The sequence below is a fragment of the Narcine bancroftii genome, chromosome 5 (genome assembly GCF_036971445.1).
Source record: "Narcine bancroftii isolate sNarBan1 chromosome 5, sNarBan1.hap1, whole genome shotgun sequence".
Classification (NCBI taxonomy): domain Eukaryota; kingdom Metazoa; phylum Chordata; class Chondrichthyes; order Torpediniformes; family Narcinidae; genus Narcine; species Narcine bancroftii.
The window spans coordinates 25,188,419-25,200,814 of NC_091473.1; the positions used below are offsets into that span (position 1 = coordinate 25,188,419).

Here is a 12,396-nt window from a genome sequence, read left to right on the forward strand (position 1 = left end):
AGCTTAACTGCTCCTTGGTGTCCTAAAGGCTATTTTAGAGATTACTCCCAGCAGAGTGATTGCTCCCTTCTTATTTCTGACTTCCAGCCATACTGACTCACTGGACACTTCCTCTGCGGCATCCTCCCTTTCTATAGCCGTGATACAGTAATCCCACTCCCCTCCTCTCCTAATTCCCATCCTATTCCTTTTAAAATACTTAAACCCTGGTACCCGCATCAGCCAATCCTGCTTTTCCTCCAGCCAAGTTTCAGTAACGGCCACAACATTGTAGTTTCATGTATTGATCCATGCTCTTAAGTTCATCCCCTTTATTCCTAATACTCCTAGCATTGAAATAGGCACATTTCAAACCCTCTAACTTGCTACATTTATGTTTTGTCCTCTGCCTGTCCTTCACAAATTCAGAACACATAGCATCATGCTTTTATCCTTCTGCCCTCATATTCTGATTTCCAACCCTCTGGCAAATTAGCTACCCCTATTTTTATTTGTCACGGCCACTTATCTTAAATACTCCTTTCACCAATCACTATTCTGTTTAACCCTTAATTTGCCCTCCACTCATTTTTTAAAGGCACTCACCTAACGCTGGCTGCCGTCATTCCAAATTCTCTCGAGTCCCATGCTCCTTCTCTTTCAATAATGGTCTGTGAGCCAAGTCCTGCTCCACTCGCTTTTTAAAGGCACTCACCTCAAGCTGTCTCCCGACACTCTCAGTTTTCTGAAGTTCCCCGCTCCTCTGCTCTCAGTGCCAAGATGTATTAATTTGCATATATCTGGTGACTATTTAATGTTGGGTTTCTTGTGATATTAGGTATTGTGATTAAGTTTTTCTGATATCTACCCACCCTGTCTTTCCCTTGGCTTCTCCCACCCTGCCCATCCTGTCCCTCCTGTACTCTCAACTCAGTCTAAAGCTTTTGAGCACACAATGATCCAGATACAGCAACAAACTTTGGAAGACCCTAGATGAGCCATAGAACATCAGTAATTGACTCGCACCTACATTTCTTGAAGGAATTGGCAAAGCAAATTTATAAATCTTTCAAGCATTTGTTTAATTAGGAGAGGCGACAAAGCACTAGAGTGACAAATAATGCAATAATTTGGGAAAATGTTGAGAAATGTTGTTGGAAGTTATTCATCAACAATCATAAAGCTTGTTGGCTGCGAAATTATATAATTTAACAAAAGAGCACATGTTAAACGATAATTTGTTTGTGATTGAGATTAATATTGGTGAATTTAGTCGCACAATTATCCAGTGAACTTGCCATAAAAATCTGTTCAATGTATAAGGGAGGGGTGGGGGGGGTTAATGAAGGGGAAAATTATCAAGTACTTTCAGTGAATGTTGGGTGTTTGTTTCAGAATTTTAAAGTATTATAGAAATATTCTTTCTAAGTTTTAATTTTTAATGGTGCAAATATTATACTGGTTGCATCACTTTATATTCTTTGTGAAATATTTTTATTGAGTTTAACATATAAATCCTACATACAAAGTCATCTAATAAGAACAAACAACAGATCATATCACATATTAAACATATAATGTAACTCAGAAACCTATCCATAATTGTTTATTTGACTTGTTTCTTTAAGACATCAGATTCTTTCAATATATTTAACTGTTTGTCCCTTTCTCATAATATATCCCAATATAATTCGAGATAGAAAATGGATAAGACAAAATCAAACAATCCCTTTATATAAACAAAGGGTAAATTCTATCTTAATCAATGATATGATCCATGAAAAAAAGCCCTATGTAAAACTTATATTTAACTTGTAATAAAATATTTTGTGTTTTATATTAAATATATGTTTTTGGGAGATAAATAGTGGCAGGTTTGTTTTTAGTGTAGGTCACATACAAACATTTCAAAACAAAACACATCTTATTTAAAAGACTGGAGCTCTGCTCAAGCTAGCCTTTACAAAAGCTTTGTAATTGTCCCAAGGGACAATTGTTTTTAAAAGCAACAGATGAAAGAACTCGGAGGATTAGGTTCGGAGCCCCAGTCTATCTGAGTGGACGTTGCTGTTCTAAGAAGGTCATGTGGTTTCACAAGCAGGGAAAGTAAAACAGGCTTTTTCTCTGAGAGAGAGAGAGAGAGAGAGAGAGAGAGAATTCAGTTCTGCAGCGCTACAGTTCAGCAGCAGCAGCTGGGATTGGAACAGGACAAGCTGGCAAGCTTGTGGAAAAACCCATTTTGAAGACGAATTGTGAGTTACTAGTTCAGCCTGGTCAAAGCCCTTGTGGTCCATACAAGAGGAGAGGACTGGCTGCCTAATATTTCACTTGAAATAAGGGAAATAAAAAGGAACTCTGTGGTGACCTGAAACAAAGAAGTTATCATGTGGAAACCCAGATGGAGCAAGTTTCTTCAGCAAGACACTGACATAGCTGATTAAAAGGGATCAGTTTGTATCCAGAAACAACAAATCTCTCTCTGAAAACTGACAAGAACCTTCCTGAGCAGTAGCCATTTACCTTTCAAGCACCAAAGCCTGACTAACTTCATAAATGTTAAATTCTGTGCACAGAATAAGAATTGCCTGCAACCAGTGAACTTGGAGGAACGTGAAGTGAGATTGGACTGTGAACCAAAGAACTTTTCTGAACTTACATAAACATTATCTACACGTTAGCTTAGAATTAGAAGGAGGTTACATTAGGTTGAGTAAGTTAATAGTGGTAAGTTAAAGTTTGAAACTGTTTTCATTTTTAAAGAATATTGAAAGCAACTTTTGTTCAATTAACCATTTGTGTTGCTGAATTTCTGTTGCTAATGGGTTCTGCGGTTCTCTGGGCTTATAACAAACTTACTAATCTAAAAGAAAGAAAAGATAAAAAGAAAAAAAAACAAAAATCTGACTTATCTTACCCATCCCAATAACCATGGTTAACTTGTAAAATTGTAAAGATATGGATTGAATAATGACCTTCAGAGACTAGACAGAATATCCAGAGCATCCAGGCTTCTTAAATCTTCCAATTATGATAGTAATCAGCGAATGGGCCCACATCTTGTCAGATGAAACTTTATATCTTTAATGTTGTATTTAATTTTCTCCACGCTTAAATATAACATCGTGTAACCATGGAGTATGAGTGGGTGGAGAGTCATCCTTCCATTTCATTAAAATTGCTCGACAAGCTATCAAGGAGGTAAAAGCAAGAATTCTCTCTTCGGATAAACCCAAGAGTATATCCTCTTTTTGAGGAAAACCAACCAAAGCAATGAAAGGGCATGTTTGTAAATATTTTTGAAGCTTTATCAATGATTGCATCAGTTTCTGAATGTTCATGGTTGTTTGAAACACTCGGAGCTTGATGTTACTAAACCAGTACAATATCGTGCTGCCTCTCAAAGTTGTATTAATGGGTGGAACCTTTTCCATCTCCCTCTCTCTCCACACTCACTGAGATCCCAGAGCACCATGGAAAGTTATTTCCCTCTGTAAGCACCATCACAAGATATGTATTGCCAATTTCTACAGGTTACTTGACATTGACCAAAAGTTCTGGAACACTGAGGCAAGAGAGATGTGTGATAGCCCTATGTTGAAGAGGGTTTAAAATGGAAAACAAAAAAAAATGGACAGACTTAAATGGTGCTTAGTGTTAGGTCTGCATTGTTCATGAATGAGTGAGACAAACACCAGACTGAGTCGAAATCAGGGTTCTTTGTTCTTTATTACCGGATTGTAACACTTGCGACTAACAAAGTTAGTCGGAGAATGCATTCTGCCGTTATCAGCAAAATGGTGATTTTTTATACCCTTGGATACATGTTTAGAACATCATCATATCATTACTTGTCCAATGACTAAAACTGTTGCTATCCTTTCCCTGCTAGCTTCCTGCCTCTCAATCCATCAATGTCTCTCTTATCTTGTAAGTACAAGGATGCATTCTGTTACTCCTTAGTACTGGGTGACTCCTTCTCCGGTCCCATCTCATGATGTTTTACCTAACAGGAGTACAAGGACACCTCCCCTTCTTGTTACTGCCCTGTACAGGGTAACTCCCTACACATTCCCATCTCATGATGTTTTACCTTACAATCCCTCCTTTGTCCTCTTTAGAGGACAATCTCGCCCTGACTATGCTACCACCGCGTTACATTATTTCGCCTATTATTGCCAAGCTCTATACGGGTTCTGTTCACAGGGTAGTTCGGCTGGTGGGCGAGGGTTCCCCCAACCCTCCTTTGCGTACACCCCCCATCCGTCACCCCGATCCCATTGCCCGTTTACAAGTTTCATCCCATTTGCCCCCAAGCAAAAAACTAGCTAACCCCCCGTACATTAGTAAATTCCCAAGTTAACATATGGTCTACAATCTAATTCATAATACTTGTTCTACAATCTGATTAATAATGTTTGTGTTACAATCAATGTTATAATATTTGGGTTACAAGCAAGGTTAAAATTATATGTGTAACAATCTAATTCACAATCCCTCCTTCCCATCACATTCCCCTTCAGACTCCAGATCGATCTCAGCAACTTTCTCCGTCTCCTGTAATGTGAGATAGTCTTGCTCCACAGCCTGCACAGCTTGATATTTCGGAGGCAGTTCATCACGGTCAGCAAGGGCTGTCTCTATGGTCCTCGTGACCAGCGTTCGAATGCATGGAATACAACAACAGCCACAAGTGATAAAAATTGATACAGAAATGAACAAACCCAGCAAAAGTTGTCCTAACAATGTGCTCCATCTCCCAAACACTCCCTGTAACCAGGATAAAACAGGATTGGAGACTCCAGACTGGGCTTTTAATTCTTTCGCCAATGCCCTAAGTTTCGTTAACCCCTTAGTGAGTGATCCATCTGGCCCTGTGTTATTAGAGATAGAAGTGCAGCATAGATCTCCAAACATAGCACACACTCCACCTTTCTCTGCCAGGACCATATCAATCGCTATCCTATTCTGAAGTGTCATAAGGGAAGTTTCTGACAGTTGTTGATGTATTGCCTCAACAACGTCCCTGGTCAAATTTGCAAGGCGCTGGACATTATAGTGAATAAGGTTGATCCTATTAACATTCTTATTTACAGTGATGGGAAAAATTGCACTAAAAACAGGAAAGCTTTCAAACCCAGCTGCAATCTCATCGGCTAATTTAAATTCGTCCGGAATATTCCGGGCTTGGCCAATGGCATCAATCCATACCCCATCAGGGTTCCTTCCTCCCGGCCCCAAGAGTCCAACACTCCTCCTTTTTCTCCACAGCCAACTCTCTGTGTGGCGCAATTCTAGGGAATCCTCGTCTCCCTCCTGCATTTTGACAATCAGCACTGGCGCATTAAGAGTTACTAGAGCACACCGACCATCCCAGTTAGCGGGGAGCCAGTTGTACAGCACTCTTCCTCCACCAAACTCATCTGTGTAGTCATTCAATCTGCTACAAGTCTCCTTAGTTTCAGATTCATTTTTTTTGTTATGGGACCTCAAAATCATCCCCTGTATATGTTCATGATAACCAGTAACCTGTTTGGCTGCCCTGTCAGGCACCCATGTGGCGTTTTCCCTGCTAATAGTAGGTCGTCTACATACTGAATCAGTGTAACATCTTCCGGGAGCTTTAATTTCATTAGGATTTCGCTAAGGGCCTGATTGAACAGTCCTGGACTGTCCTTATAACCCTGAGGTAATCTAGTGTATGTGTACCGATGTGCTTGGTAAGTGAAAGTGAACCAGTCTTGGCATTCCTCAGCTAATTTCAAGCAGAAGAATGCGTTTGCCAGATCAATGACAGTATAGTATTCGTGCTCCGGACTCAGAGCCCTAAGTGCTACATATGGGTCTGGGACTGGTCTCCCGATGGTCTTGGTAGCCAAGTTAATCTCCCGGAGGTCGTGTACCATCCTCCAGTCTTTTCTACCCGGTTTGGGAACAGGCATGATGGGCGTGTACCACATACTGTCAGGTGCCGCCCTTAAAACCCCTGACTCCATTAACCCTTCTATCGTTCCTTTAATACCCTCCTCCTGACTGGGCGACAAGCGGTATTGTTTTCTCCATATTGGTTTCTGCCCGGGGTTGGCCAATTCTAGAAATACCTCTCCTTTTATTACTCCCACATCATAGGGCCCCGTTGTCCATATATGTGGACTCAGATTAGAAAGATATTTGTCTGAGTCTCTGTGATCAATATTTTCTCCTTCTATGGCTCGGTCTCTTTCTACTTTCTCATTCACTACCTGGTCCCATGCTTCAATATTCAGTCTGACAAATTTTCCTCCCTCCGAGGTGGAATATCCCGGGATTTCTGTCTGCCTGTATTCACACCCTATCGCTTCCTTTACCATTGGACCCAGCTGTCGAGCGTGATGATCTTTGTCAATACCCAAGGTCACATGAGGCACATTTTCTACTCCTAAGCAGAACCACTCCATTTGTTCTTCTGTCATGACAACCATAGCAGCTATTCCCTCCTTACCTACAAAGATAAATGGACAATGTATCGTTTCTGTCTTCCCTTCTTTTAGAGAGTCCCACCTCTCCTCATATTCCTGGTCCGGGTGGATGGTGTAGTTTAATGTAACATGCATAGGATCTAGTGGATAATGGTAATCCCCATACCGAGGAATACTGGCCCTCCACTCAAAAAACTGTTTAATCAGCCCTGGGCCTGGTTCATCATACAGTAGCCGACTCCAGAAAATACTTCTGAAGCGTTAGATGGGGTCATTACTATAAACTGTCCTCCCCTTCTTATTGTATCCCCTGGGTATGTTAACCGAAGGCCCTTCTCAGAACATTGTATGGTTATTCCTAGTTTGGTAAGAATGTCCCTTGCTAATAAATTAATGGGGCAACTTGGCACAACCAGGACAGGCGTTTTAACCCTTTGTCGTCCAAATGTCATGTCGATGTTATCTGTATAGGGCTGTGTTTCCCTTATCCCGGAGAATCCTATTGTAGATAATGTTTTGCCCGAAAATGTGCTCCCTGGGGGTTTTTTAATCACTGTCGTAACTGCTGCCCCTGTGTCAACCATAAATTCAATTTTTTCTCCATTTACCGTCCCCCAAATTTTTGGTGGCTCCCAGGGAGGCGTGATTTTTGATTCTCCAGGGCACCTTCAATAATCAAATTCAGCACCTTCCTCAATATAGTCATTACACTGAGGTGCCTGGACTTGTTGATCACTCTGCCACCCCCCGATTCTCTGGGGCCCATCAATGTGTCCACCCCTACCCCTTGCTTGTCCTCTTAAGTTTCCTCCTCTTCCCCGATAGCCTCTCATAGAGGGTAATCTTTTTCCCCTTGCTCTCCCAGCCTCCGGACAGTTCCGCTGGTAGTGTCCAGGATTTTGGCAGTACCAGCATACTGCATGTTCCCCTCTATACATTGTACCTAGCTGTCTTTCCCAACCATTTCTTACTTGGGGTCCCGGATTTATCACTGGCCCCATGACCTGTGGGACTATCTGTTGGGCCGCTAATTTAACCCCTATATGTTCTATGGCTCTCACCAATTTATCGGTTGTTTTGTCCACCTCCTTCTGGGACGCACTTTCTGACTTAGCATGCTCTGATTGACGATGTCGTTTGATTGCATGTGTCAGGTGTCTTTTCCACAAATCCTCTGACATTGTCTCTACTCCCACAATGTCCCTTAATTTTGCTTGAACCGTAGCAGGTAGTCCGTTTATTATCCCATTACGAAAGTGAGCCCTTCCTAAGGGGCTGTGGTCGGGTCTTTCTCCAGTCCCTGTTTCCCATAAGTCCCATGCTCGAGTGAAATACTCGTGTGCAGTCTCTCCTTCCTTTAGTTGAAGGGTTACCAAGGCATCCAAACTATAGGGTGTAGGAAATGTTTCTCTAAGTGCTTCCCAAAATTTATTCCAAAGTGGGTTAAATTCTATTTCATCCCCCAATTTACTGCTTCTTACAATTTTCTCTATTTGCTTCAGGGCCCCTTCTGCCTTTAATTTTATCATGATAGTTCTGACATCTGTGAGTGCTAATTGTTCTTGGCAGGTTTCTCGCTCAAAACAAGAAATCCATGGACTAGCCCCATTACTCAACGGAGGTAGTTTTTTCATTAAACTCTCTAAGTCCATTCGTGACCAGGGTACATATTTTTGAGTTCCCCGTCCCGTGATCAGTAATGGGCATTGATATCTCAATTTTGGGGATTTCTGCTCCTTCTTTACTCTTGGCATGCATTTATTTATCCCACCTTGTTCTGACTCTTCTTCGTCACTGTCACTGTCCCTATCAGCTTCCAATGTCTCAGGGTCAAAGGTATATTGGTCACGTTCATCTCTAAGATAATCTTTTCGGCCATAGTTTAGTTGTTTCACATCTTTCTCTTTTGTTCTAACTATGTCCAGGTAGGCATGTCTATTTTTCTCCCTCCCGAGTCTTTTCCTTTTACTTTCCTCCCATGGTGGATCGTATCTCGTTTCCTCATCTGTACTACACTTTTCGTCCTTTACTCCTATTACCATTCCTTCAGCTTTAATTTCTCCTGACAGTGTTGTAGTTATCTTTTCCACTTCCTTCAATACACCTACCATTAATTCTTTTTGATCCTCACTGATCTGCCCCAGCACATTAATATCTCTGTTTAAGTTTTTAATGTTATCCTGAACCTTTTTCATGTTCCATTTCTGTATCTCTAACTCCTTTTCTATTTTCTTGGACTCCAGAGGGGTCTCTACATCTATTACTCCCCCTTCTATTTTTATTAAAGGGGCCTGTACCTCGTCTGATGTGTCCCTATTCCCGTGGTTCTTGTCACACCCCAGTGTCTCAATATCTGAATATAAGGGACGTGACTCCAGTGTCCCATCTGGGGTGCCAGAGAGAGAGAGAGAGAGAGAGAGAGAGAGAGAGAGAGAGAGAGAGCATAGCGAGAGAAAGAGATAGAGAGGCAGATACACAGAGCACAAGAGATAGAGAGAGAAAATGCCTTGCACTGGCCCCACTGGGAGAAAAGTCTTCAGATTAACACTTTCGTTTCAAAGGTTTTAAAAGGTTCTCATCCTGTGATCACTGGTCTGGATCAGATTGGGTCTCCCACCACTGGGAACTATCACTCCTTCCTTCCCTCCCACCTCGAGTGAGCTACACGTCAGCCCACAATGTCTGCCCTGATCCCGCAATGGTGGGGGTGCGGGAAAAAGGGAGGGAGAGAGGATAAAACAGGATCCCATTTGATGCGGAGCTGGAATTGTGGGCACAAAATTAAAACCAAATTGTATTTCTCTGCCCTGCCCAACCTGGGGATTTCAGGGCAGCACCACCACAGATTGGGATTGGGAGGGGGAGTGGGTGAGAGAGGAGGGGGGGGGAGAAGAGAGAGAGGGGGAGAGAAGAGAGAGGGGGGAGGGTGAAAGGAGGGAGGGAGAGAGCAAACCCGGACACTTCGTGGCTGGAAACTGGAAACAGGCACTTTTCCTTTCCCTTCTGTGTTTTGTTTCTTCCAGCTTATCTAAGCCTCTACGTTTTAAAATTTTTTTTCCCTCACCTGTCAGGAACATCTCAGTGCCCCCGGGTAACCAACCCCTCTTCCTCCAGCGGTCTACACATTTTCGGAGCATTTTTTGTTTTTCCAATGCCGCATTACTGGTATTTCGCTCCTCTAATTCCTGATTAATTTCCTTAATAACTTGGTCAAAAGTCTTAGCAGGCAACTGTACAGCCATAGCTGCGGGACCGCTTTCTAATGCCTGTTTTAATTTAGGTTTTTGTCCGTTTAGGGGATCTATGTCAACGAAAATTGCTTTTAAAAATGTCTCCTTGCAAGCTGGATGACTAATATCTTTTAAAAGAACAGTCTCTAAGTCTTGTCCTCCAATTGACTTCAGACTGTCCTGTATACTCTGATTGCTCGTTTTCCACTCTCTGTTTTCCCAAAGGGGTCTGAAAGTTAAATTACAACTAGAAAACCAAATATTTGGGCTATACTTTTGTCCTGTTTCCCTGTACCAATCTATGAATTTACGTAACTTTATCTCCTTGGTGATGTTGGGAATACCCTCATTTAACTTATCAAAAGTATTTCGAATAAACTGGGTGTCTCTTAGGAGTTTGTCAACTTTTTCATTAATATCTCCTACCTGATCCGGACACAGCTGTCACAGCCTTCTGTCGTCGTTCTTGTTCACCAGGCAGGCGTCCCTGAGTACTTTTTTTGTTGTCTCAAGGTCTCTAGTGTCTGCTGTGGTATTCCACCACGGCGAATTGGGGAAATAAATTCTTAACTTCTCAAGTGTACAGACATTATCATACCTACCGGACATTTATAAGTCAGTCTCTCAGATACAATTGAGGCCAATAAGCCTGAACCTTTGTTTTCTTTCAAAGCCCAACCTTCACGTGGGAGATTTCTCCTCTTAATAACCAGTTTAGGGCAGAAAACTCAGGTCCTCAATTGTTTATAGACCACCTTCTCACTCTATTGGACTTTGCAACGACACAATAAAGACTTTTAAACTCTAGTAGTTTCTTGCAAAGCACTTAATAAATGTCATTCAAACACCTTAAGGACTTTTATCTTGTCTGTAATCACTTACGTGTTACAATCCTGGCATGCGACCTTCAATTGTGGTCGTCTAATTTGTCCGATCTCCAGTTCTTACTGACAATCATAAAGATTTTAAAAAAAAGAGAGAATTTTGTTAAAACAGGCTTCTCTGGACCTTTTTATCAGCCGGCTGAGATGATTGTCAGAAAAAACAGAAACCGTCGTCCAGTGTTCACTCACCCATCACGTCGGGGTCACCAAATTGTTAGGTCTGCATTGTTCATGAATGAGTGAGACAAACACCAGACTGAGTCGAAATCAGGGTTCTTTGTTCTTTATTACCGGATTGTAACACTTGCGACTAACAAAGTTAGTCGGAGAATGCATTCTGCCGTTATCAGCAAAATGGTGATTTTTTATACCCTTGGATACATGTTTAGAACATCATCATATCATTACTTGTCCAATGACTAAAACTGTTGCTATCCTTTCCCTGCTAGCTTCCTGCCTCTCAATCCATCAATGTCTCTCTTATCTTGTAAGTACAAGGATGCATTCTGTTACTCCTTAGTACTGGGTGACTCCTTCTCCGGTCCCATCTCATGATGTTTTACCTAACAGGAGTACAAGGACACCTCCCCTTCTTGTTACTGCCCTGTACAGGGTAACTCCCTACACATTCCCATCTCATGATGTTTTACCTTACATTAGTCAGAGGAATGCTGCAAACAGATAGTATAAATTTGGAAAGACAGCATTGTAATAGGCCATTTCACTCCATGAGTCCATGCTGCCCAATTTACACCCAAATAACCTACAACCCCTGGTACGTTTCGAACAGTGGGAGAAAACTGGAGCTCCCAGGGAAAACCCACACAGACACGGGGAGAACGTACAAACTCCTTACAGAGAGCATGGGATTTGAACCCCAGTCCCGATCGCTTGCTCTGTTGTGCGTCGAGCTGATTGCTACACCAACCATGCCATCTCCACCCTCGCCTTCCCCACCTCAACCACTAAGCTTCTACTACTTATGTACACATGAGGGACAAGTTACAGTGTCCAGTTAATCAGCATGTCCTTGGATCACCTGGGAGAAAATCACGCAATATAGAGAATAAGTAAAAACTCCTTGTAGACCGAAGACATTGAAGATTTACAGATATCTAAATAGAAGGCAGGGAATTTGTGGAAATTCATTAATCCAAATTTTGAGGGATTTAAACTGCACAGAAATGGTGCTACTCAACAGGTCAGGCTCAGTGTGTGGAGAAAGAAATAGCCTTAGTATTTCAGCTAAATCACCTTTCATTGGAGGTGAATATGTTGCTGTTTCAGGTTGATGACCTTATGTTTTCTTTGGGAAACACACACCTCTGTTGGATTCAATCAGCTTCTTATCATCAGAGGTGTGTGTTTCCCAAGGAAAACGTAAGGTCATCAACCTGAAGCAGTAACTTTTTTCCCCTCTCCTCTTATGCTGCCAAATCTGCTGTACGTATCATGCATTTTCTCTTCAAAGTTAAATTTCCAACTTTTGCAGCTCATCAAAATTATTTACACTGCTTTAGTTAAGTTAGTCAACTGTATTGATCTGTTAAAACAATTAGGCATTTTGTATTGACTAAAACAGTGTTAATATGGAGGATGGGGAATAAATAAAATAATTATGTAACAATTAAATTATAAAAGGTATTTAAATGAGCACTAATTTACAGTGGAAAAGTTGAAACATGAAGGAAGAACAGATCTTGCATGGCATGCAGTTGGCTGTGAAGAAAATCACTTGACATTTATCTGTTTAAGTGACAACATGTCTGAAACATCCACGGGTGATGTGGCAATTTCAAACTGAGGGAAATATAATTGAAGCTACGTCTGTCAACATTCCCGACACTG

At 41.7% G+C, this 12,396-nt stretch overlaps 2 protein-coding genes across 11 annotated transcripts in view; one reads left to right on the top strand and one right to left on the bottom strand.

Annotated features, from left to right (window-relative positions):
- The window catches only part of chl1b (cell adhesion molecule L1-like b), a 687,190-nt gene that overhangs the window by 406,200 nt on the left and 268,594 nt on the right, over positions 1-12,396 (top strand). The window lies entirely within an intron of this gene.
- On the bottom strand, positions 3,687-11,188 carry LOC138763202 (uncharacterized). Its single transcript, XM_069936970.1, has 2 exons — positions 10,738-11,188; positions 3,687-10,611 (listed from the first exon to the last, which is right to left on the bottom strand). Exon 2 carries the CDS (start codon positions 8,627-8,629, stop codon positions 7,103-7,105), a length of 1,527 nt encoding a protein of 508 aa, XP_069793071.1. The 5' UTR covers positions 8,630-10,611; positions 10,738-11,188; the 3' UTR covers positions 3,687-7,102.